Source organism: Physella acuta, unplaced genomic scaffold (assembly GCF_028476545.2).
Source record: "Physella acuta isolate Inbredline_101_S28 unplaced genomic scaffold, ASM2847654v3 ptg000114l, whole genome shotgun sequence".
Lineage (NCBI taxonomy): Eukaryota > Metazoa > Mollusca > Gastropoda > Physidae > Physella > Physella acuta.
This window is the reverse complement of record NW_026731634.1, coordinates 335,177-362,554: the sequence shown is the minus strand read 5'-3', so window position 1 is coordinate 362,554 and position 27,378 is coordinate 335,177. Positions and strand designations below refer to the sequence as shown.

Sequence of the window (27,378 nt, the reverse complement as noted above, 5' to 3'; positions counted from 1 at the left end):
TATTTTCATACATCTGGAGGAATTATTTTTAAAATAAAGTCACTAAGTTAGGTCAATGATATTTATAATGGGAGAATACTCAGTTATGATTTTTATCAAGTGTTTCTTGACAATTTCTTGAAAAAAAATTTCATAAAATTAAGGAAAAACACAAGTATTTTCATTCTTAGTTTTTATTAAAGATCATAAAACTCGACCTCAAAAGTTGTGTACATTATTGGTAGTTGTTAAAAAAAGGCGTACATAAAATGGAATGTCTGAGGTTCACAACTTCACATAGTGTGCTAAAAATGACATCAGCAAAAAAATTGATTATACCAGCACTGTCGACATTATGTTTAAATTTTGGCTTTGGGGGAAAAAAATTGAATCACAAAAAAATAAAAAATATAAAAGTGTTTGCTTAAAAATACGCCAAATGGTTAAAAAAAAATAACAATGCAATGTAAAAATAATTCGGATTTTGGCTTACAATTATATAAATTTTGCAAAGTAAAATGTAATTTTGGCATCAATTTCAACAGCTTGAAATATATTTTTGGTTTTTATCAGCAGTAATTTTTTTAGTCAAATATAGAATTTACCAGCTAAAAATATAATTTTGGCTTTTATCAGCAGAGATTTTAACAAGGTAAATATAAAATTTACCAGCTAAATATATAATTTTGGCTTTTCAGACCAGAAACCATCTAAGGTTAATTCCTCATGTATAAAAATAGCATTCAGCGAGTATATTTAACATATTGTCAGCATTATATAAAAACAAACTTTCAATTGTGTATAACTGATAACACAATACTTCAAAATACATTTAAAAAATAATTCATCATTAGATCTGATGGATTTGTTTTATGTTTCATTAAAATAAACAACAAAAAACTAAAATTTTAACAATACTGTTTTCTTTCTTAACATAATGTGCAAACCATTATATTCTATCAGAAAGTGCACTAAAATTTAAAAAATTTTTTTAAATTTACATAAAAATTCAATTTTAAACAAGTGCCTGTGAAAGATAGTATTGATAAAATATGTTCAAAACATTTTTCAAAACATTTTTTTTTCGATTTCATTAGTACTAGAACTATAAATACTGATGAAATTCTGATATCTTGTTTTTATTCAGGATTGTTCACAACGACTTCAACTTCATTTTAATCTCACAAAAACCTTACAAAAAATATAAAATCAACACCTTGGTATCACAGTTACAATAGACCAGAAAACAATAGGTTGGTTCAGCTTGCTGCAGCTAGTCTGAGAGTTGCAGCCCTTATCAGCTGACTCTGGGAGGAAAGTTTGGCTGCTCTCTCTTGGGCCTGCTCCAACTCCTGCCATCTTCTAGCCTCGATGGCTTTCTGGGGAGGGAAAACATAAAAAAAATACAAACAATGAGGTTTATATGATAAAACATAATTATAGCTTTCTGGGTAGGGAAAAAAAAAATTTAAAATAAAAATACACAATGATAAAACATAATTATAGCTTTCTGGGTAGGGAAAAAAAATTTCAAATAAAAATACAAACAATGATAAAACATAATTATAGCTTTCTGGGTAGGGAAAAAAAAATTTCAAATAAAAATACACAATGATAAAACTTAATTATAGCTTTCTGGGTAGGAAAAAACTACAAAATTTAAAAATAAAAATACAAACAATGATAAAACATAATTATAGCTTTCTGGGTAGGGAAGAAAAAAAAATTAAAATAAAAATACACAATGATAAAACATAATTACAGCTTTCTGGGTAGGGAAAAAACAAATTTAAAAATAAAAATACAAACAATGATAAAACATAATTATAGCTTTCTGGGTAGGGAAAAAAAATTACAAAATTACAAAATAAAAATACAAACAATGAGGTGTATGATAAACATAATTATAGCTTTCTCCTATGACTTTATGACTGAGGGGAAAAAGAGATGAGAGTGAATACAAAACAAGCCTGCACATATTTCCTTTAAAAGATCCTTTTTTTTTCTGTCACAATAAAAACAAACAAACTAGGAATCCAATTAATTTGGCTGCATTCAAATGCAATAATTTTATAGTTATGTCTGTTAATTTAATGTTAACAACCTCAAATTAGTTATTTATCTTTTGTGGGTTTTTTTTTTTTACTATCCAAACACTAATTCAGCCCCAGTTCTCTATTGATTGGATTTTTTTATAGGCCAATAAAACAGCTTAATGATTACAGCATTTTTTTTTTACTGTTATAGTTGAATAATTATGTCTAAATAGAACAAGATTATTGAACCGTAAAAAAACTCAAACTAAATAAAAAATAAAACTGGGAAAACATGTAATATCACGGCAGCAATCTCTTGGCATAAACACACAATTGAATCAGCTCTGCTGCACGTGAAAATAGATTTAATTTTGGATTTGTTTATACAGTAGCCAGGTTAATTCATCATTATGGGAGATTACTCTGGTGATAATGATTTTAATACTCTTAAATGTAAAATGTTTATTTTTATTCAATACACACACGTTAGAATTTTAACATGATGTCTCAGAATAAGTTATATTTTAAAAAATAATAAAATGTTAAACTGAAAAAGAAAGTAATTGAAATAAAACAAATAATTAAATTACTTGCCAATTTAAAAAACCAAAAAAAAAATTAATTAAAAATATAGATGAAGAAGAAAATATTGATAGATTTTTACAATTTTTATTTTAATAATTTTCAAAGAAATGAAGAAAAAAAAAGAAGTTTAAAAAAAATTAACATTATATGATATTTCATTACAGCCTGCTAAAAGACGCAAGTAAAGAGGTATAAATAGAAAGAAAGTTTTGCTTGCTGTAAGCCCTTATCACCATAATATAGATCAACACACCCTATGACACAAAACAATCGTTCAAATTAAGTTTGGTGTCTCTTTTACACAAAATAATTATCTTGAACATCATTTAGTTTATAATTTTCATGAAAACATAAATATCTCAATGGAATTTACACAATTCACTTTGTAAAATTGCGGAATAAATATATATTTTAAAAAAGTTGTTCCCAATTAAAAGCAGTAGTGATAAAGTCCACTAAATACAAATATAAAAATATGTGACATATTTTAGTTTAGCAGAGGAGTAATAACATTTAATTTAATTTAGCCCTATACAGTAGGTTAAAATGAATGAACTGGTTCTCACCTAATAGTCTGTATGGTAGATGAAGTAGAATTTATCTATTTTCTTTCACCGATGCATACGTAAGGACTTATGTTCTGAACACTACCCAGCTAACTCTACTTCCCTGCCTCAAGACAGGTACCCACTATAGCTGGGTGAACTCAGGCATTCCCTCTGCATTCATGCTCAGGTCATCCATTAACCAAGCCATCTCATTTAACTGAAGACTCATTGCACAAGCCTAACTAAACAGTGCACCTAACCCTAACTAAACAGTGCACCTAACCCTAACTAAACAGTGCACCTAACCCTAACTAAACAGTTCACCTAACCCTAACTAAACAGTGCACCTAACCCTAACTAAACAGTGCACCTAACCCTAACTAAACAGTGCACCTAACCCTAACTAAACAGTGCACCTAACCCTAACTAAACAGTGCACCTAACCCTAACTAAACAGTGCACCTAACCCTAACTAAACAGTGCACCTAACCCTAACTAAACAGTGCTCCAAACCATAACTAAGAATTGCAGTTAACCCTAAAGTTCTTATAAAACAGCCCAAAAAGTCCTTAAAATCAACATAAACCTTATGACTCATGTAAATTACGAATTCGTTTAACCCTATGACTCCTGTTAATAAATAATGCATTTAACCCTATGACTCCCGTCAATAAAAACGTCTTTAACCCTCCAACTCCTGCAAGTAATCACACGGATAAAGCTTTCTCCAAACCTTTTGAGGGATGAGATTGGCCATCTTACGGCTGGGTGTCTGTGACAGGGGTCGCTGGTTTTTCTGCTGCTCCGCCAGCCGTTCCATTCTCTTGACCTCCAGTTTTTTCTCCAGTTCCAGTACTGCGGAACTTTTGAACTGGGGTCCTGCAGGGGGCTTCGTCCTCCGGCTTTCTTCAAGTCTGTAACATTAATTTGAAAAATACAAACGGGTAGTTAATTTTATAAATCACTTCCCTCGAATCAAACTGTCAAATTTTCAAAAAAACGATGCATATTTTATACTAAAATAAGAGTAATTTAGAAATTTATATTAATCTAAAATTTTAAAATTTTTGATGAAGTATTCAAGATCTTTTAACATCATGTCATGTCATCATGTTTGCCTGTCGTCCCTACTGGGACATAGGCCGCTGACAAGAGCTTTCCAGACGTCTCTGTCCAGGGCTAGTCTCTCCAACTGTCCCCAGGTGTATCCAATCTTCTTGGTGTCTTCTTCCAGGTCACGTCTCCAGGTCTTTCTTGGTCTGCCTCTCTTCCTCCTGCCTTGTGGATTCCAGGTGAGGGCCTGTCTTGTTATGCTGGATACAGGCTTCCTGAGTGTGTGGCCAATCCATTTCCATTTTCTCTGGAGGATCTCTACTTCCACTGGCAGTTGATTTGTCCGTTGCCATAGAACATCATTTCTGATGGTTTTAGGCCAGCGAATTCGCAGGATCTTTCTGAGACATGCGTTTATAAATGATTGTATTTTCTTCTTATTTATAGCAGTTATTCTCCATGTCTCGGCTCCATAGAGTAAAACAGGTTTTACTAGTGTGTTGAAGATCCGGATTTTTATTCTAAGGGTTAAATCTCCCGAACCCCAAACATTTTTTAGTTGGTTGAAGACTGCTCTTGCCTTACCCGTCCTTATTTTTATGTCTGCTTCTGTCCCACCCTGCTTATCAACAATACTTCCAAGGTAGGTGAATCTATCCACTTCTTCTAGGGCTTCTTCTGCCAGTGTTATAGGGTTGTTGTTTGATGCATTGACTTTGAGAACTTTACTTTTCCCTCTGTGGATGTTCAGACCCAGGCTTGTAGAAAAATTTGCAACCCTGTTGGTTTTATCCTGCATTTGCTGTTGTGTGTGAGAAAGGAGGGCCAGGTCGTCAGCAAAGTCCAGGTCATCCAGCTGGCTCCACAATGTCCACTGTATACCGTTTCGCGTTTTCTCTGTTGACATCTTCATAACCCAGTCTATGGCCAGTAGGAACAGGAATGGTGAAAGTAGGCAACCCTGCCTTACTCCGGTCCGTACTGGGAAGGCCTCTGTAGTCTGTTGGCCATGCACTACTCTACATTTGAGACCTTCATATGAAGACATAATAATGTTGACTATTTTCTGTGGCACCCCGTAGTGTCTCAACAATTTCCACATTGACTGCCTATCCAGGCTATCAAAGGCCTTCTCATAGTCTATGAAATTAATGTAGAGAGATGAGTTCCACTCTTGGGTCTGTTCAATGATGATGCGCAGGGTAGCAATTTGGTCTATGCATGACCTTTCCTTCCTAAAGCCCGCCTGTTGATCTCGAAGCTGGGGATCTATGGCTTCCTTCATTCTGTTTAATAATATTCTGTTGAAGACTTTGCCTGGGATGGACAAAAGTGTTATCCCTCTATAGTTAGAGCATGCACTAAGATCGCCTTTCTTTGGAAGCTTTATGAGTAGTCCCTCCTTCCACTCCTCTGGTATTTGTTCATCTTCCCAGATTTTCTTGAAGAGTGTGTATAGTAGTGTGGTGCTAGTTTCTATATCTGCTGTCAGTGCTTCTGCCGGTATACCATCTATTCCTGGAGCCTTCCAATTTTTCAGCTGCTTTATAGCTCTATGTATCTCTTCTTTTGAAGGTGGGTTGCAGTCTATAGGGAGGTCACTTTCAGCTGGTGGTATGTCTTGCGTGCACTCTGGTGTTGGTCTATTCAGTAGTTCTTCAAAATGTTCTACCCATCTCTTCATCTGTCCTTCCGCATCAGGTATTGTCTTTCCATCTTTGGTTTTCACTGGCCTCTCTGGCTTACTGTACTTACCAGATATCTTCTTAATTGTATTGTACACGTCCCTAATATTACCATGGTACAGTGCTTCTTCCGCTTCTCTTGCCAGCAGTTCCAAATAGCTCCGTTTGTCTTTCCTTATGTGTTTCTTTACATTTTTGTTCGTTTCGGTGTATTCTTCCAGTGCTTTTAATTTCGTAGCCCGTGTGCGGCTGTTGTTTAATGTTGCCTTCTTTCTTTTTCTCTCTTCAATAATTTTCATGGTATCTGCTGATATCCATTCCTTCGCTTGTCCTTTGATAGGGCCTAGCACTTCTTCGCATGTTGATGTTAATATACTTTTAGTTTTTTCCCATGTTTCCTCTATCGTCTCTTCTTCTATTAGTTCTTGTAGTACCTGGAACCTATTGGACATATGAAGTTTAAATTCGTTGAGTTTAGATGGGTCCTTTAGCAGGCCTGTGTTGTACCTGTATTTCCTTTTGTTTTCCAACATGTTTTTCTTCAGCTTGAGTTTTACTTTAGCTACCAGTAGGTGATGGTCTGAAGCAACATCAGCTCCTCTCTTGACGCGTACATCCTGAAGTGATCTCCTGAACTTTTTTATGATACATATATGGTCTATCTGGTTTTCTGTAGATAGGTCGGGTGATACCCAAGTAGCTTTATGTATCCTTTTGTGATGAAAGAGACTACCTCCAATGACTAAATTATTTGTGGCACACAAGTCAGCAAATCTTTCTCCGTTTTCGTTCATCTCACCTAAACCCTGCTGTCCCATACATTCTTCATATCCTCTGTTGTCGCTTCCAATCTTAGCATTGAAGTCGCCCATGAGTATAAGGATGTTTCTTCTTGGGCGGTTCTGGATAATGGTCATTAGCCTGTTGTAGAATTCGTCTTTGTCCTCCTCTTTGCTGTCATTTGTTGGGGCGTAGGCCTGTATTATGTCCATGTTTATTCGTCTTATTTTAGTTTTAAAGGTAGCTGTTATGATCCGCGGGCAGTGTGCCTCCCATCCGATGAGAGCCCTTTGTGCTTGATTTGATAGCATGAGTGCAACTCCTTGAGTATGTGGTGCATTTTCATCCTCATGACCTGAGTACAGCAGTAGCTCTCCTGTTATCAGCCTTTTTTGTCCTGAGCCAGTCCACCTTGATTCGCTGACACCCAGGATAGCTATTTTATAGCGTCTCATTTCTGCTGCTACTTGGGTTGCTTTTCCAGCTTCGTACATCGTGCGGACATTCCAAGCTCCAATATTGATGGTGGTCCTAGTGGAAATAATGGTGGTCGACCTGGTAGTTTCCAATACATATTGGCTTTCACCACCCGGCTTCATAAATTCTCCATCGGGAGATCCATTTTTCCCCTGGTCCGAGCTGTCTGCGTTTCTGTAGCGGGTAATTTGTTTTACGAGATAAGGTTGCTTACCTTATGCTCAACCCCCAACCTGGAGGACCAGGATGCTAGCTTTCGTCTGACCCCTACCCGCGCAGACCTTCCCAGCTTGGTTGAACCTGCCAGGAGTTAACACTCCCGCTGGTATAGCTCTGGGGGTCGTCAGGGTACGCAAGCTGCCAAGCCACGACAAGGCCCTAGCACCAGATGACAGATCTTTTAACAAGGGAAACTAATTCAGTTTGGAAAGTTATCAAAGAGAAATGAGATTGTTTCCCCTTACTTGAGTGCAGCAGCTCTGGTCTGTTCTGATCTGTGTTTGGCTATCATGTCCAGTGTGTCAGACAGGTACTCAGCCTTGGCCTGCAAGCATGTCCAGATGATGTGACATATGTATGACATACATATACAAGATACATTATGTACAATATGTTATGTACAATATACATTATGTACAATGTGTTATGTACAAGATACATTATGTACAACATGTTATGTACAAGATACATTATGTACAGCATGTTATGAACAAGATACATTATGTACAACATGTTATGTACAAGATACATTATGTACAGCATGTTATGTACAAGATACATTATGTACAATGTGTTATGTACAAGATACATTATGTACAATGTGTTATGTACAAGATACATTATGTACAACATGTTATGTACAATATACATTATGTACAACATGTTATGTACAATATACATTATGTACAATGTGTTATGTACAAGATACATTATGTACAATGTGTTATGTACAAGATACATTATGTACAACATGTTATGTACAATATACATTATGTACAACATGTTATGTACAATATACATTATGTACAATGTGTTATGTACAAGATACATTGTGTAGAACGTGTTATGTACAAGATACATTATGTACAATGTGTTATGTACAAGATACATTATGTACAACATGTTATGTACAAGATACATTATGTACAATGTGTTATGTACAAGATACATTATGTACAACGTGTTATGTACAATATACATTATGTACAACGTGTTATGTACAATATACATTATGTACAACATGTTATGTACAATATACATTATGTACAATGTGTTATGTACAAGATACATTGTGTAGAACGTGTTATGTACAAGATACATTATGTACAATGTGTTATGTACAAGATACATTATGTACAACATGTTATGTACAAGATACATTATGTACAATGTGTTATGTACAAGATACATTATGTACAACGTGTTATGTACAATATACATTATGTACAACGTGTTATGTACAAGATACATTATGTACAATGTGTTATGTACAAGATACATTATGTACAATGTGTTATGTACAAGATACATTATATGTACAAGATACATTATGTACAACATGTTATGTACAAGATACATTATGTACATGTTATGTACAAGATACATTATGTACAACATGTTATGTACAAGATACATTATATGTACAAGATACATTATGTACAACATGTTATGTACAAGATACATTATATGTACAAGATACATTATGTACAACATGTTATGTACAAGATACATTATGTACAACATGTTTTGTACAAGGCACACTTATGTACAAGATATGCTATAAACTTCTTCTTCTTCTTTTTCTTTGTTCTTAATTTTAGTGTTAGAAGGTACTCCCTACAACACAATCAAGTATACGTGTCAACTGGTTATTCGCCATTGAGGCCATTGACTCCAATTTCAGCCTGCTTTCCTTTTTGGATTTGCTTCCATAGCCTATGTTCAACCAAGAACAAACTACAAGGCAGAAGTTGTTTGATTTTGGAGTAGTCTATGCTAGAGGAGTGGCTGTCCCCAGCTAACGAGACTCATCTGCCCAGGGGTTCAAACTCGAGACTTTTTGGTTTTGCAACCATGAGCTTTACTGACTCAATTATGCCAACCCATGCTATGAACAATATATACAGTTTTAGATAAATGTGCATCAAAGACAAAGTAATATGAAATCTATTCCATTTAAAAATTATCAGTAAACTTTAGTAGAAGCTAACAAACCACTTTTAGTCATCTGTTCATCATGAACAAACTAGATAGAACCAAACAAACATGGAATTAATTAAGTTTGACACCTTTAGGCACCTTTTCACCATTGTTTACCTGCTTAGCGTTGAGTATAATGTCTCTTTTAATTTCCTCGTCTTCTTTATTCTGTGCCTTCAACAATGCCAGTCTCTCCCTCAACTGTTTGACAAATAAATGTCACAATTTTTTTTTATCAACCTTCCATGTTATTTTAAAGTCCCAAAAATTTTTAATTATTTTTCTTAATGTGCGACTTATAATTTGACAATTTATTTTTCTAATTAACCTATCTAGCTAGATAAAAAATACATGTCACAATTCCTTTTTATAATTAACTTTTTTGCTATGCGACAAATAGATGTCATATTTATATATGTAAATTATAAATTATACACATATTGTAAAGCAATTCACTACCTTTATAAAGATTTAATGATAAAAAAAAAAACAACTTAGTTTCACTGATATTCAATAATTAATCCATATTTTGAACAACACACTGGTGCCTACCTCTAGGATACTCATCTCATTGAGCAGGCCCATCCCTGAGGTAGCAGCCAAGTCCACCATCTTGACCCGATTAACTGGTGTAGACTCCATCACTCTGATCTGCTGGATCAGCTCCATCTTACACCTCATTTCAGCCTCGGCCTGGTGGGAGTTAGGAGAGGAGTTTGTACAAAATTAGAAGGAGTTTGTACAAAATTAGAAGGAGTTTGTACAAAATTAGAAGGAGTTTGTACAAAATTAGAAGGAGTTTGTACAAAATTAGAAGAGGAGTTTGTACAAAATTAGAAGGAGTTTGTACAAAATTAGAAGGAGTTTGTACAAAATTAGAAGAGGAGTTTTTACAAAATTAGAAGGAGTTTGTACAAAATTAGAAGGAGTTTGTACAAAATTAGAAGGAGTTTGTACAAAATTAGAAGAGGAGTTTGTACAAAATTAGAAGGAGTTTGTACAAAATTAGAAGGAGTTTGTACAAAATTAGAAGAGGAGTTTTTACAAAATTAGAAGGAGTTTGTACAAAATTAGAAGGAGTTTGTACAAAATTAGAAGAGGAGTTTTTACAAAATTAGAAGGAGTTTGTACAAAATTAGAAGGAGTTTGTACAAAATTAGAAGAGGAGTTTGTACAAAATTAGAAGGAGTTTGTACAAAATTAGAAGGAGTTTGTACAAAATTAGAAGAGGAGTTTGTACAAAATTAGAAGAGGAGTTTGTACAAAATTAGAAGAGGAGTTTGTACAAAATTATGAGAGGAGTTTGTACAAAATTATAAGAGGATTAGAAGAGGAGTTTGTACAACATTAGAAGAGGATTAGAAGAGGAGTTTGTACAACATTAGAAGAGGAGTTTGTACAAAATTAGAAGAGGAGTTTGTACAAAATTAGAAGAGGAGTTTGTACAAAATTATGAGAGGAGTTTGTACAAAATTAAAAAAGGAGTTTGTACAAAATTATAAGAGGAGTTTGTAAAAAAATTATAAGAGGAGTTTGTACAAAATTATAAGAGGAGTTTGTACAAAATTATAAGAGGATTAGAAGAGGAGTTTGTACAACATTAGAAGAGGATTAGAAGAGGAGTTTGTACAACATTAGAAGAGGAGTTTGTACAAAATTAGAAGAGGAGTTTGTACAAAATTAGAAGGAGGTTGTACAAAATTATAAGGAGTTTGTACAAAATACACTTTATTTTCCTTGCGGAGCTTAACTATACACAACCATTGTAATTTTTTTGTTTGTAAACCAGTTAAAAGCAGGAATTTTTTTCTTAACCTTGAATTCATTTTTTTTTAACAATACAAACTTTTACATAATTTTACAAATATTAAACCCAAATAATAAAAAAATTAGCCTACTGGAATACTAGGTCTATTATTGTTACAATAACAACAATAATTCAAATGATATTTATCTCAATCAGTGAGATAATGAAATAAAAACAAAAATGGCCCCCAGTAATTGGCCATCTAATTACCTCCTCTAGGGCTTGCCTCATTAATTCTCTGCTCTCTTCTGTCACTTCTTGCACTGTAACAAGAAATGTGAAAACAATTTGTTTCAGTATAGCCAATATGTCTATATTCTGTGAAATATTACCCAAAAACAACAACAATTGTGAAAATTATATGTTTCAGTTTAGCCTACATGTTTCTACTGTATCACTTCTTGCACTGAAAGAAACCAACAGTGTGAAAATAATTTGATCCTCAACATGCTTCTACTCTGAGATGTACTGCACTAAAACAAAATATGTGAAAATCATTTGATCCTCTATAGCCAACATTATATATTTCTTGCACTAAAAAAAAAAAAAAAAAAAAATGTAAATAATTTTTCTATATCACATATGCTGATATTTTAGAAGACATGGGCTATTCTATGCAGGACTTTATTGATCCCTTAGAGACGCATCACCATTCAGAACTTTACATAGCTTACCTATCTGTCTTTTGTACTCTTTTAATTTCTTTTTGGCTTCTTTTGCATTTTTGTGCCCTGCCATTGTATTCTCAACCAGCGTTCTGGGAGTCAGAGAAATAAAGTAAATTTTAATTAGAAATTTTGATTAAATAATTAATAACTAATAAAACTAATATATGTTTGAATGTGAAAAAAAAACATACAATTTAAAATCCATAATCTATTTCATATTTTTTAGTTTAGTCATTACAATTGTGTTTGAAAAATGTATTCCAAAACAAAATTATAAAAAACATTTACAAAAGTAAATTAAAAAGTTGTCTAGGTGAAAGGAAAACATGATGGAAGCCAACAAAACAAACTGATCAAATAATTTATTCAGCCAAGTCTGAGAGAAAATTTTCAATTTCAAATTTTAAAATAACTTTTTAAAAAAATATTCAAACTTTTGTCAAAAAAAAAACAACAGCAATTACTTTAATTTAAGAGGATTTTTCTTCTAATTGCTACTGCTTCAAAGCCTCTAAGGTAAAAATTAAAATTCGATCACCAGCATTAATTACCTCATTTCCTGTTCCTCTTTAAACTTTTTATCCAGGTATTCCCTCATGATTTCCGCAGACTGAAGCAACAAAACAGGCCGTTAGAAAATACAAATCTAACACAATGTAGCTTGTAAAATAATGGAGGGTTTACAATTTATTTTGAAAATATTTTCCACCCAAGTGTAACAAATTTATTGAACTTAACTATGTTTTAACTGAATCAAAACTGCACATTTTAAAAATAAAACATTATAGAATAAATTTTAAAATTTTTTTAAAAATTTAATATTTTTTGTATAAGTGTTACCCTGTGTATGGTTTATACGAGTTTATGATTATAATCCTAAATGAATTCAAATATTACTGATACAGTTGCACTAGCTTATGATTATAATTCTAAAAGAGTTCAAATATCACTAGCACGGTTGCACTAGCTTATGATTATAACACTAAAAGTGCTAAAATTGAGTTCAAAAAGAAAATTCTGATTTTAATCAGACAAGAGTTTAGATAGAAATGAGAATTACAAAAAATGAGAGATAAGACATAAATTAAAACAAGGCTGAGCACTTAATGGGAGCATGTTGCAAAACTATGATGGTTTGTATAGTTTCAACATAAAGACCAGTAAAGTAAAGGAAAAGTACATTTCTTTACCAAAAGGGAAGTAATAGAGCATGTATCAATATACAGATGTACATATCAGCTGTAGCCAGAGACAAAAGCTAAAAGGTGGGTGTGGTGATGTAATGTGTATGAAAGGTGTGTACTTGGGATGGATGACAATGTGTGTGTTTATATCCTGTAGAGAGATGGCCAGGTGTTTTGACGTGTATGTTGTTGTACGGAGTGAACGAGGGTACAAGGGAAGCGACTGGTCAAGTGACAGCTGGTGTGATGTGAGCAGGAGAAAGAAGGTGGGTTGGGATGAATGCGGAGGGCAGTTGAATGTTGGGGTGAAAGTAGATAGGTTGTTGTAGAACTGGAAAGGAGATTGAGGAAAATAAAAGAGAATGTTATACCTAGCCTTAATGTGTTATTAGTGTTTTCTATGAGATTCCTGATGCCCTCACTGTGGGGTTCTGACAGGGATTGGTTAAAGAAATCCTGGAGGACAGTAGAAGATGAGGCAAGGGCTGACAGGCTTACATGGGCACACAAAAAAAGGACGCTCAATGGACAGTTGTAGTTGCAGCACTTAGCTTCTCAGGGGGACACAAAGGAGTAAGTCAAGTTAAGTCTGACAAGGGATAATGTGATAGGTCCTCCCCTGATAATGAACCCAGCACAACTCATGTGATAGGTCCTCCCCTAATAATGAACCCAACCCATGTGATAGGTCCTCCCCTAATAATAAACCCAACCCATGTGATAGGTCCTCCCCTAATAATAAACCCAGCACAACCCATGTGATAGGTCCTCCCCTAATAATGAACCAATCACAACTCACCTCCTTCTTAATGGTCTGAACGCGGGCTTGGTTCTCAGCCATGACATTGGCTCGAGCCAGGATGGCCTCCTCGTGGCTCAGCTTTCCCATGAGCCGCCGCTCCTCTACCGCCATCAGCTGCCACTCTGTGTCCTTCTGCTTCATCTCTGTCTGCCACTTGTTGAAGAAAGTGTCGTCATAGGAACCAGCCTCCAGCTTCCTCAGCCTAGCCAATCAAAAGTTGTCACACAGTTAAGTCAGTCAGCCTAGCCAATCAGAAGTTGTCATACAGTTAAGTCAGTCAGCCTAGCCAATCAGAAGTTGTCATACAGTTAAGTCAACAAGTCAGCCTAGCCAATCAGAAGTTGTCATACAGTTAAGTCAATCAGTCAGCCTAGCCAATCAGAAGTTGTCATACAGTTAAGTCAATCACTGATAGCAAATACATTTGCTAAACAGTAAACATTGCATGAAAAATCATGCAATAAAAAGTTTATGTTTGCATTGAATGTTAAGCAGAGTTAACAATCAGTGATTTTCACACCATTGCTTTTAATCAGCAGTTCAAGTTTGTGGGGGGAAAAAGGTTTTGAAAAATATTATCCAAGTTTTTGTGCCCTTTAGGTTTTTTAAATCTATACATTCTAGCAGTAAAATCAAGTTTAAAAGATCAGTGACAGGTTTACATTGTAAACAGGTTCTCTTACTTTTCCATGACTTCATTTTCTTGTTTTTGGTACAGAAGAGCTTCCCTCATAATGGCTGCAGCTGTCATTTTCACAGGGGCCACATTACTTTTCTGAAACAAAACAATGTGAAAACACTTCAGAAAAAAAAAACATAAACAAACTAACTAAAAAAATTCTGTTTTACAATTTTTCTGTTTTAACTACCACACTAATACTTAAAATCTTGAACATACTTAAAGGGCAACTTATAATCTTTCGGAATAGAGTTAGAAATATTTATTTATAAAACTTTTTGATAGATTTTGATACTCAACATAATTTTTATTCTTTTAAAATACTTTAATTTTCAATATCAAACAAATTAATCAAAATCATAATCATTTAAATTAAATATTTACATCAACATGTCTCCTAACCTTTTAAAACAAAATACTTTTATTTTTTTTTAAACAAAAAGTACATCAACATCACATTATATCAAATGTTTACTAAACAATGCCACAAAAGAGTTAACTTTGGTGAGTTTAACCATGAAATTTAGAAAATTTAAGTGGTTGGAAGATGTCCAAGACTCCAAAATTAATTAAACGTAGTTAACAATGGAGTTTAGGTTGAAAAGAGATCAAACTCTCTTAAATTTAAAAGTTTGACTATTGCAGAATATTTCTGTTATCAAATACAGGCTAAACAGCACCAAGTTTTAAAACAAATTATAAATTAACACTATATTGACTTTTGTTCTTTTATACCTTATTGACAATTTAAATTTGGTTTTAACAAGGTCGGAACACATTAAATGAGAATGTCACATGTAATTATAGGCCTTATTCACAATAATCTCCCTTGGAACAATAACAAAAATTATCAGGATAAATCTATGTTGAATGTTGCATAAATTATTTTTTAATTAACAGTTTATAATACTGTCTTTACTTGATTGAATGTAGATTTTTATAGCATATAAACACAAATATTTAGATAATTATTCCTGTTGTGTATACTAATTTAAATTTAGAATTTATAATAGTGTTTTCACTTGATTAAATGTAGATTTTTATAGCATACTAGTCGACCCGCAGCATATCATACGCCGCTATTTAGTTGTTTTATTTTCTACTTTTCAGTAATTCATAATTTGTGAATTCGACAGTACCAATGCTGCCACTGAAAATATTTGCTTTAAAACACTACCCCACCCCTTTCCCCCAACCCCAAGTGGGTGGTAGTGATAGTGAGGAAGAGAGGGGACTGCAAGGCGTGTTTTGCAGCTTGTTTTCTAACGTCTCCCAGAAGAGAATTATATATATAGATAAAACACAATGATCTTGATAATTAGGGCTCACAAAAGTTGGGGGACAGAGCATAGTTTTTTCATTAATGGTGGGCAGAGCGTATTATTGCTCAACTTTAAGTCTCAAATTGAGATTGATTCTATAACATATATCTTAGCCCACAATAGCTGATAAGGGGTCGTCCATAAATAACTTCACATTGGTAGGGGGAGGGGGTCCGTAATTTTGTGACGGTGTGTGATGAGGGGGAGGGGGGGGGTTCAGATGGTGTGACGTCACTTTTTTGCATTATAAAAAAGCAATGTTAGAAAACGAGTTTTAGCCGTTATTTCGCATTTTGGAAAACGGTTATTAATAAATTGTAATAAGAATGTATCAAAATACCTGACAGAGTTCAGTCAAAATTTTGAAAAGATATCAATGTTTTAAGAAAAATTCAACAGCAATTTTGAGGGAGGTTATAGGCTGAGGAGTGATATCATTTTGGGGGGGAGGGGGGGGGGGTGGCTTTTTGTAACCATGTGTGACGGAGGGTAGAGGTAAAAATCGTCAAAAAAAAAATGAGCACAGCGCTGAACACAAAAATGCTGCATGTGTTGAACCCTACCTCATTTGCTCTATGGATGGTTAAAAGTGAACTAAGCTTTTCACTTTAATGTGTCTTCACAAAATACAACTGAAGATGTTCTCAACTTACAAAGTCTGGGAGAGGTCTAGCTTTGATCCTGTTGGGATCAACTTTATACAACTGAAGATGTTCTCAACTTACAAAGTCTGGGAGGGGTCTGGCTTTGATCCTGTTGGGGTCAACTTTAGCATTCTCATTGGCAACAATGTCCTCCAGTATCTGCTTGGTTTTTTCTGTCTTTTCATTGTTGGCGCAGGCAAACTGGATCTTGGAGGAGTCCATCAGTAGATCCTGACATAAGCAAAGTATAATTTGTCTTACATTTTTTTACAGTAATTCTTCTTCTTCTTCATTCTAAATTAAAATATTGAAGGGGATTTCCTTCAACACAATAAAGTAAAGTATAATTTGTCTTACATTTTATTACAGTAATTCTTCTTCTTCTTCATTCTAAATTAAAATATTGAAGGGGATTTCCTTCAACACAATAAAGTAAAGTATAATTTGTCTTACATTTTATTACAGTAATTCTTCTTCTTCTTCATTCTAAATTAAAATATTGAAGGGGATTTCCTTCAACACAATTAAGTAAAGTATAATTTGTGTTACATTTTATTACAGTAATTCTTCTTCTTCTTCATTCTTAATTAAAATATTGAAGGGGATTTCCTTCAACACAATAAAGTATAGCATAATTTATGTTACATTTTATTACAGTAATTCTTTTTCTTCTTCTTCATTCTTAATTAAAATATTGAAGGGGATTTCCTTCAACACAATAAAGTATAGTATAATTTGTCTTACATTTTATTACAGTAATTCTTCTTCTTCTTCATTCTAAATTAAAATATTGAAGGGGATTTCCTTCAACACAATTAAGTAAAGTATAATTTGTGTTACATTTTATTACAGTAATTCTTCTTCTTCTTCATTCTTAATTAAAATATTGAAGGGGATTTCCTTCAACACAATAAAGTATAGTATAATTTATGTTACATTTTATTACAGTAATTCTTTTTCTTCTTCTTCATTCTTAATTAAAATATTGAAGGGGATTTCCTTCAACACAATAAAGTATAGTATAATTTGTCTTACATTTTATTACAGTAATTCTTCTTCTTCATTCTTAATTAAAATATTGAAGGGGATTTCCTTCAACACAATTAAGCAAAGTATAATTTGTGTTACAATTTATTACAGTAATTCTTCTTCATTCTTAACTAAAATATTGAAGGGGATTTCCTTCAACACAATTAGGCAAAGTATAATTTGTCTTACATTTTATTATAGTAATTTTTCTTCTTCTTCATTCTTCATTAAAATATTGAAGGGGATTTCCTTCAACACAATAAAGTATAGTATAATTTGTCTTACATTTTATTACAGTAATTTTTCTTCTTCATTCTTAATTAAAATATTGAAGGGGATTTCCTTCAACACAATTAAGCAAAGTATAATTTGTGTTACAATTTATTACAGTAATTCTTCTTCATTCTTAACTAAAATATTGAAGGGGATTTCCTTCAACACAATTAGGCAAAGTATAATTTGTGATACATTTTATTACAGTAATTTTTCTTCTTCTTCATGCTTAATTTAAATATTAAAAGGGGATTTCCTTTAACACAATTAAGTAAAGTATAATTTGTGTTGCATTTTATTACAGTAATTCTTCTTCTTCTTCATTCTTAATTTAAATATTGAAGGGGATTTCCTTCAACACAATTAAGTATTATTTGTCAATTAAGCAAAGTATAATTTGTGTTACAATTTATTACAGTAATTCTTCTTCATTCTTAACTAAAATATTGAAGGGGATTTCCTTCAACACAATTAGGCAAAGAGTAATTTGTGATACATTTTATTACAGTAATTTTTCTTCTTCTTCATACATTATTTAAATATTAAAAGGGGATTTCCTTTAACACAATTAAGTAAAGTATAATTTGTGTTGCATTTTATTACAGTAATTCTTCTTCTTCATTCTTAATTTAAATATTGAAGGGGATTTCCTTCAACACAATTAAGTATTATTTGTCAACCTGGTATGTGCGCAGTTGGCTAGGATTTCAGCCTGCTTTTCTTTTTGGGTTTGCTTCCATAGCCTTTGTCCAACCAAGAACAAACTAAAAGGCAGAAGTTGTTTGATTTTTGAGTTGTCTCTCCTAGAAGAGTGGCTGTCCCCCTCTTTCGAGCCTCATCTGCCCGAGGGTTTGAACTCGAGACTTTTTGGTTTAGCAACCATGAGCTTAAATGACCCGACCACTAAGTAATGATTGTGTTACATTTTGTTACAGTTTACAGCAGTTAAAAAAAAAGACTATAGAGAATAAATGTGATGTAAACCTCTGCCTGTCTCCTGTTTTCCTCCCGCTGTTTGGCCAACATTTCCTGCAGTAGTGGAGGCTTGTACAAAGAGGGGGGAGGCGGCTTGGATTTCATTAACTTGGGAATCTGGTAAAAAGCAAATACACAGGTAACAGCAGACCCACACAGACTGCACTCTAAAAAATTTAAAATGATCATCTAAATAAATAATTAATTTTAAGATTTTTACATAAGCATTCTTTGAGAAAAGATGATTATTTACTCTTTACATAAGTAAATATTAAAATATGTTAAGAGTTAAAAATCACATCATTTGTAACTATTAAAATGTAATTAATCGTTGTAGGTTATGATAAATGATGAAAAACTATAAACACTAGACTAACTTTGTTTGGAATCGGAATAGATCTTGGTCTCGGCTTTGTTAGGTTGAAGGGTTTGACTTCTGTTGTAATAAAAGAAAAAAAAGTTTCAAAGAATTAAAATGTTTTTAAAAATAGCAAGTAATTTACTGTACTACAGATGATATTATACTTGTTATGTAGATCCAACCAAGTGCTTGTTTAGTGGTTGTGTTTTATAGTTTTAACTGGGGACTGTATTGTCCTTGTGGTATTTTATAATAAGATTAGTGTTACAGGTATGAGTGTAAGTGGCTATAAACATATCCTTGACATTTGTATTTTTAACACGTTTTTATTAACTCAGCTTCGCGTGGATGTGTTTGTTGTTAAAATTGACATCGAAAATTAGCCCACTTCTGATTGCTCTATAGATCTGAAATTTGGCATGCAGGTTACTTTCGCCTAACAATTTCAGATGCAATCATAAAAACTAGCAATTAGAAACCGTAATTAGCTTAATTTAATTACGCCCAAAGGACCATAAAATTGAGGACATGATTTCTAAAGATACCGACAAGACTGGAGGCTTGTTGACACAGTTACTTCGGCCCCAATCGATGTGAGCGCGCTGGCCGTGATCGTATAGTGGTTAGTACTTCGCGTTGTGGCCGCGACAACCCAGGTTCGAATCCTGGTCGCTCAAGATTTTTTTAGTCCGTGTATTTATAAACACTTAGTCAATTCATACTTAATCAAGTCATTAGATAAAGTAGAAAATAAACTATATAAAAAACTTTTTTAAAAACCACGTTTTTCATGTGTAGCAACGGACTAAAAAGGAGAAAATAAAATACTTAAAAAAAAAACTTTTTAAAAAACCACGTTTTTCTTGTGGACTAAAAAGTAGAAAATAACTATTTACATACATTTGATGACAAAAAACGTGGGTCGGGCAGATGGGTCGGGAAATTTGATGGTGAACGTACCCACGTTTTTTGTCATCAAATGTATGTAAATAGTTATTTTCTACTTTTTAGTCCACAAGAAAAACGTGGTTTTTTAAAAAGTTTTTTTTTAAGTATTTTATTTAATAAATTATTTTAGTGTGAGTATCCAGCAGTACGTGAGGTGGTTTTATAAAATGGTACATGCACTCTTGTCTAAAGAGAGCTGGACTGCGAACCCGTTAGTCTCAAGTTCGAATCCGGGTTCAAGTCAGTAGACCGTCCCTGAGTCCACCCAACTCTGATGGGTACCTAACTCACGTTAGGGAAAGTAAAGGCGGCTGGGCATAGTGCTGACCACACTATCTCATCATATGCCAAGGTCACAGAAACAAGTGAACTCTATTTCACTTGCCCCATAGACCGTCAGGTTTGAAAGGGAAACTTTACTTTACTCTTGTCTAAATATTTAATTAAGGGGTGCCATCTAGGGCGGTGGCCAACACAAAAGTTGGCTGGATTCAGAGGCATAGCGACCCTTCCCGGTGCCCGGGGACAAAATTTCAATTTGGCGCCCTCTCTGGAGCAAATTTTCGCAAACTGCAAAAATGCAGCTAAAGTGACATTTTTATTTGTTTTTACAACCCACATGTGTCCCCCCCTGCCCCCCCCCCCCCCCCCCCCCATCGCTACGCCTCTGGCTGGATTATGTACTTGGCCTTCATTCTTAACTTAAGGCAACTACGCTATACACATAATAATGTTCAGTTTCTTTGTATTCAACTTAGCTATTCACACAATTAATTTTGTTTGTTTTAATTAGAGAACTACCTTATTCGCACAGCTATAACTCTTACCTGTCACCTGGACTGGTGGTTTTTTGGGTTTGAGTTTATTATCAATTTTATTTTTCATCAACTTCAACAGATCTTTCAGTTCTGGAATCCATCTGGTGATAGAATTTTCAAGTTTAAAAAAGAATTCAACATTTTTTTCAACTTGTGTGAAAATTATAGGATTTAGGCCTACATATTTACTCTATTATACAGCCTGCTGTTAAGTTAAAATAACACTGTTAAAATTGGGTTTAATACAAATGTATGGGTTATGGCGGCTGAGTGGTTGGTCACAAGCATATAACTTAAAGGCTGGTGATACAGCAATTTAAAACTCAACAACTAGGGAAAATCCCTGAGCCTATCCAGCAATGTTGGGTACCCAACCCTCAAGTCATGAAAATCAGACCACACAATCCGTAACATCAGGCAGGATCTACTTGATCTACCTTCTTGACTTGAAGATTGAAACAAACTTTAGTTTTAAACTTATATTAGTTTCATGTTCAATGAAATTCTTCCCCACCTCTGTAATGGGGACAGTATGTTTGTTTGAACATAGGCTGACTCATAAATCAAATTCCAGCTGTCTTTCATCCATGTTGCCAGACTTTTCTCGTCAAACATGAAGTTCAAGAACTGGAATACACAAGACAAATACAATTTATCAATAGCATGGCAACATTGTATATATTATTGACATAATATCAAACACTATCTAAACTAATTATAGGTCTGCTATAATACATTAACCATTTCAAAAAAGAAATCAGAAAACATGAAATTTATATACAAAATAATAGCTAAATATATCACATCAAAAACATGTGAATTTTCATAAAATTAATTTACTTAATTTTGTTTTACACTTTGCAAATGCGTAAGTAATAAATTAAATTTAATATATTTGTTATTTGTTGGGAATTTTAACAAAATTTAGAATCAAGTGCTTTAATTAAGACTGCAGATGTTAAAAAGACTTACCTTAAAGGCAGTATTTATATCCAGCGCACTAATAAACTTTCTGAAGTGAGACACCCCCAGTTCATCCAGACGAAACAAGGCTAGATATGCTATCACTGGTGATAACATTTCAAGTTCAATTAGCATAAATTATGTTTTATACTCACAGCATAGATGGTTATAGTTAGAGAAAATCATAGCTCTGTATCACAGTTTCATTTGCAGGCTTCCTTTCATTAAATTTAGATTAGTATACAACATGCATGGGATAACATGGTTAAATGGTAGAGCATCCAACTGCTAACATGAAAGTCTCAAGTTTGAATCTGGGTTCAAGTTGGCAGAATGTCCTTTAGTACACCCAGCTCTGATGGTTACCTGACTCACATTAAGGAAAGAAAAGGTGGCTGGGCATAGTGCTGACTTCACTAACCCTTCGAATGCTGAGGTCACAGTAGCATATTATTTCTACTTCACTTGCAAGGTTCAAAAGGGAACTTTACCTACTTAAATAACATACTACAATGTTTTAGAAATATATCTATAATAATATATACAAAGAATTAGCATTTAAAATGGTATCCGATATTTTTAGAAAAATTAAAAAAACTTTTAGAGTTTTATTAACACAAAGTTTTTAAGGAGTAAATATTTTCTATGAAAGAAGTAACACAGTAAAACAGGCTTTTCGTCCAATAATGTATGAAAAGTGACTTAATTTAATGAATAGCATTCATACGATTATCAAAGAGCTATCTCACCAATAAACATATTCTGCGTTGATCTCAGTATATTCCGTCCATCTTGAGAGTAGAACCCATCAACAACAACATTCATGACAGCCTTGTGTCTTACGCACCCAGTAAAAACTTCTTTGATAAAAATCACATCATCATCATCCAGTATCTGAAATATTGCATACATCAATAAATAACATTGGGTAACAATCAAAAGCGCTTTAAATACTTAATAATATACCTCAATTAAGTTGGCGTTAGATCTTTCATAATGTACAACATTTCTATGAAATATATAAATGTTATGGTCTATAGATTGCCCATAAGAGTTTGTTTTAAGGGTAGGCTAGTTGTGAGATTTTAGGTCCAATAAACTCTTGCAACCATGTTTGTAGACCTGCATTTGGTAAACTAATTCATTAATAAAAAGTACTCTTTCAAACCTTACAGTCTATGGAGCAGTGAAGCAAACTTCACCTATTTCTATGACCTAAGCATATGAAAGATAGTGTGTACAGCACTATGCCCAGCTGCCTTTCTTTTCCTTAACATGAGTTAAATACCCATCACAGCTGGGTGGACTGAAGGATAGCCTACGGACTGCTACCAGTATTCAAAATGGAGACTTTAGAGTTAGCAGAGAGTTAGCAGCCGAAGGCTCTACCACTTGACCATCGTTCCCCCTTTAAAACAGTTATATTTATTTATTTAAAAATAAAAAAATAAAACAAGCACCCTGTTCTCAGAGAGATACCCATCCACATGCTCATCTACCCCTGTAGTTTCAGCATCATAGAGGTCTAAAAGCCTGGCACAGTGTGTGATAAGCTGCTGGTGTTTAGCATCCATAGTGAGAGTAGGACATCAAGGTGACACAACGAATAATGGCTGGTGAAACAAGCACACATAGAACATATATCAGTGACACAAAAATCTATATAGGACATCAAAGTTAAACAACGAATATTGGATTTTTAGTAGGCCTAATCTATATATTGAAGCAATACCATTGTAGTTAACATTATTAAAATTACCACCAAATTTATCAATATATTAGTCTATATCAGTCAAGTGTTTTAAAAAGAACCACCTAATATAAAAAAATAACATCATTTACATAATTATATGTTTTAGAGCCTGTAAAAACAGTATTTGAAAAATTGAAAACTCTCTGTAACCTCCAACTAAAACTGTTTATGAATATTCATGATGCGTTTTTCAATGAATAACAATCTTTAATGAATTGAAGACAGTTTGGAAGTCAAAGTGAATCCCCTTAGTACCATACAAAACAAACGATTCATAGTCAAGTAGTAACTAATTACCATTAATGGTGAGATGATGATTTAAATATAAACCACTGGACTAGGAAATGGTAAACATACCAACATTAAACTATGGCATGGTACTTTAAAGCAAAAATATAGATTATGGCATACAAAATTTATAAGCTAAGGTTTATTTCACTTTGAAAATAATGATTTAACTTTTTTCAAGAATCGATTATAAAGTAACAAAGACAAACTTGTAACTGTTTCAACATAAAACAAGAATAAAAACCAGAACTTGGGTGTCAAAATCATAACATAAAAGGCCGATTCTAGTCGGAATAAGACACGCTTGCGATACGCATGCGCAATGGAGAGAAACTACGACTTAGCGGCGATGTTTTCGATGGTACTGCGCATGCGTGTGTTTACAACCGCAGAACCCTAATACCAACCCTAATCCTATCCTTAACCTATCCCTAATCCTATCCCTAACCCTAACCCTAACCCTAGCCCTAATCCTATCCCTAACCTTAGCCCTAATCCTATCCCTAACCCTATCCCTAATCCTACCCCTAACCCTCATTCTAGCCCTAACCCTAGCCATAGGTCACTGCGCATGCGCAGAACTATCTTTTGCCGAAAAATCTTATTCCGAGTAGACACTTCGAACATAAAAACATGGAGAACATTTAAAAAGTAAAAAGTCAAGTGCATCTGTCCCAGCTAGAGAAATAAATGAATCTCTCTCAGTCTCTCTAGCTAAATTGCTATCTTGACTTTTCTTAAATTAACCTTTTATTCTTTAGTAGTAGATCTACTCCTATTCATCAATTTAATGAAATGTTTTATGTTTAAATTTTAAATGTTTTTTTTTTTAATCTTTTCTTCTGTACTGTCGACTTCTCAATTCTTATTCTAGAATATAGAATCTAGAGAAGTCTTAGTTTTTTTGTTGAAAATGTTGTTTCTGAATATTGATTCTGATAATTTATAATACATTAAATGCTAAAAATAAATCTTAACAAGAATTTTTTACCAGAATTATAAAAAAAGGTTTTGAAACATAAACAAAGTTGATTATCCAGCCATTTCTATTGCTAGGGACGCCATGTTAAAAACAACGACTTCCGGTATTTAAGTTTTAAGGAATTAATATTTTATTCAAACAGCATTGACAATTTTAAATCAAAGTTAAAACTATTGTAACGTAAAACAAAACACAGATTAAAGTTAACCGATTTCTTCAAATACTTTTATTTAATTTTTCTTTAATTAAAAAAAAACATAGATCTAAGTACCAGGCTTATTTGCTCGCTTTTATTATTAATCAAACGAGCTTCACAGTGAGGGTATATTTTTATTGTTTCAAAAGGTAAAAACGGGAAATTATGTTATTAGATCTAGATCTATAAAAAAAAATATTTAAAAATGATTTGGAATGTAGCCTGCATGGAATCCTATTAAGTCCTAAAATAGAAGATATGTGTATCTATAATGATTAATAAAAACCAATACATAATTCATTTAAGCAACAGAATGCTTTTCAATTGAGAAATATTTGTAAAAATATACCCCCCCCCCTCTAATACTAATATGTGTATGAGCTTATAGTGCATTATAGACTTATAAATATATAAATATATTGCGTAGTTGAACACAAATTATTCTTATATTGTACCCGTCTTATGATACTTCCTCACGGTAATGTTTAATTTCCTGTTAGCATAATTTAATTAGTTTTGCTGCGAAGCCTTTTCCAAGAGCGAGAGAGGTGACAAATTTGTTGATTGCGGCGGCAGGACTAGACGCGAACGCTGGCGTGACACAAACCGTTTGGCTTTTCATGCAGCCCCCGATAAAAATCTGGCTAAGCGCAGCGGACGAACAACATTATTATTAGCATGAAACGCTAGACTTTCGCAACACAGTTGTATTGGACTATCGTACGAGAACGTAAACAAACATGAGTCAAGCGCCTTTAGAGGTAAATTTGAACTTGGTATCTCTTTGTATCGGTGTTGTGGATACGCTTTGGTCGTTTGGTGTTTTGCAATCGTTGCGTGCAGCGATTTATTTTGTTTCTTTTCTTTGACCTTGTTCTCGTGTAAAGCGCGTCGGCTGAGCAAGACGCGAGTCGTGTGCAGAGTTTTCTAGCAAATCTTCTTGGGTACTCACTCGTCGCTGAATACTGATAAGGCCTAATGAGAGAGAAAAAAAATTTAAACGTGACAACGTATAATTGGAGATGACCAGCATCTCTCACATAAAAGTGTTTAGAGACGGCTAGTTGTTTTTTTTAATATGCCTACAATGACAGAAATATAAATCTAAAAATAAATAAAAAATAAAAACAAACCATAATCTATTAATCTTTACATCTACTCCTATGTCTACATAAAAAAAAACAAAGTAGATCTTCTAGTATCTACTCTAGGTCTGTTTTGAATTATTTTTCATGTTGTTGGTTTTTGTGTGCTAGTGTCTTTTTGGTGGGTTGTTTTGTTAAAGTGATTTTTTTTTAATTTGCAATTTAAATTAAATCAAACTTTATAGGCCAAACAATAAAAGTTACAGCCAAAAAGTCAACCATAATATTTTAAAAACATTTTTTTTCCACCATCATAAAAATATATCAGCCTATCATTATCAACTATGACAATATTTAATTATGTATGTGCAATGTTTATTTTGCTGTAAGAGTACTATGAGTATTAAACAGCAGAAGATATTTAAAGTCTAAACAAAAAAATATGTGTATGTAGGGATTGTAGGTCCATACAAATATCACAACTTGTCTATTTGTAATTTAATCTTTACCCCAACTGTTTGATAAATATGAAATATAAAGCATTAGGCCTATGTGAAGGTTTATTTTTCCAAATGTTCAAAAACATCAAAACATTTTTTTCCTATTTATTTAGTTTTAAAACTATCACCTGTACATTAAATATTTTATCTTGAATTATGTTTATACAGTTTCATTAGGTTATTAAATTGGATTAATTTATTCTTGCAGCAACGAGAAATATCTGCCCCAAGGGTCGGACGTTTCAAAGTTTATATTCAGGTGAGTCTTTGATGCTATTAAAAAAGTTAGAAGAAAAGTTTATTCCTTATTTAAAATCTTGAGCTGGTTTGATAACAATATAGATGGCACATGTTTATCAACCCTGCAGCTTCTTCATAACTTTTAAGATTTTTAAATAAAAAAAAATTAAACAAGCAGCTTAGAAATTCAACCTGCTATAAATTAAGTGTTAATGGGCCAACATAGCTTTCTGACAGTATGAGGGGGGGGGGCGGAGATTGGTTGTCTACCAGGTGCCACTTGCACAAAGTTGATGGGTTTGTTTACATTATTTGTGCCTAGCTTTATAGCTTAATGGAAAGCTAAAACAGAATACATTGGAACATCAACACTATTTATAAAGGTATTACTTACTAATGCATCAGGATTATTTTCTATTTATATATATCGAAAGGATTTTCCCGTAAAACAAAAGTTAACATCAAACAACCAAACTGGCAAATTGCTAACTGTAGACAAAACAATCATTGGTCTTTATT

The 27,378-nt window shown here is 33.3% G+C and overlaps 2 protein-coding genes across 4 annotated transcripts in view; one reads left to right on the top strand and one right to left on the bottom strand.

Moving 5' to 3' along the window:
* Positions 1-997: 997 nt before the first annotated feature.
* Positions 998-24,922, bottom strand: LOC131934616 (cilia- and flagella-associated protein 99-like). Its single transcript, XM_059290687.1, has 19 exons — positions 24,848-24,922; positions 23,276-23,428; positions 22,565-22,709; positions 21,825-21,919; positions 21,367-21,479; positions 20,862-20,953; positions 19,103-19,161; positions 18,735-18,842; positions 16,530-16,679; positions 14,487-14,578; positions 13,801-14,005; positions 12,369-12,427; positions 11,824-11,906; positions 11,360-11,412; positions 9,895-10,035; positions 9,460-9,543; positions 7,608-7,687; positions 3,882-4,062; positions 998-1,358 (listed from the first exon to the last, which is right to left on the bottom strand). The coding sequence occupies exons 2-19, from the start codon at positions 23,387-23,389 to the stop codon at positions 1,239-1,241; spliced, it is 1,974 nt and encodes a 657-aa protein (XP_059146670.1). The 5' UTR covers positions 23,390-23,428; positions 24,848-24,922; the 3' UTR covers positions 998-1,238.
* A 720-nt stretch (positions 24,923-25,642) lies between these two features.
* Positions 25,643-27,378, top strand: part of LOC131934621 (uncharacterized protein ZK1073.1) — an 89,273-nt gene continuing 87,537 nt past the window's right edge. For 2 of the 3 annotated variants that reach the window (XM_059290694.1, XM_059290693.1), the window contains exons 1-2: positions 25,644-25,795; positions 26,828-26,878. In XM_059290694.1, coding sequence (XP_059146677.1) covers positions 25,775-25,795; positions 26,828-26,878 — 72 coding nt within the window. In that variant the 5' untranslated portion in view covers positions 25,644-25,774. Of the gene's footprint in view, positions 25,796-26,827; positions 26,879-27,378 lie in introns of all 3 variants that reach the window. The other variant, XM_059290692.1, reaches the window with a different exon arrangement.

Excerpts from the sequence above, each read along its gene's own strand:
- LOC131934616 (XM_059290687.1), bottom strand. The coding sequence starts at position 23,389 with ATGGATGCTAAACACCAGCAGCTTATCACACACTGTGCCAGGCTTTTA. Across the intron at positions 21,920-22,564 it reads AACGCAGAATATGTTTATTG|TGATAGCATATCTAGCCTTG; the intron begins GTGAGATAGCTC and ends TGTTATCACCAG. Across the intron at positions 20,954-21,366 it reads ATACTGTCCCCATTACAGAG|ATGGATTCCAGAACTGAAAG; the intron begins GTGGGGAAGAAT and ends TTCTATCACCAG.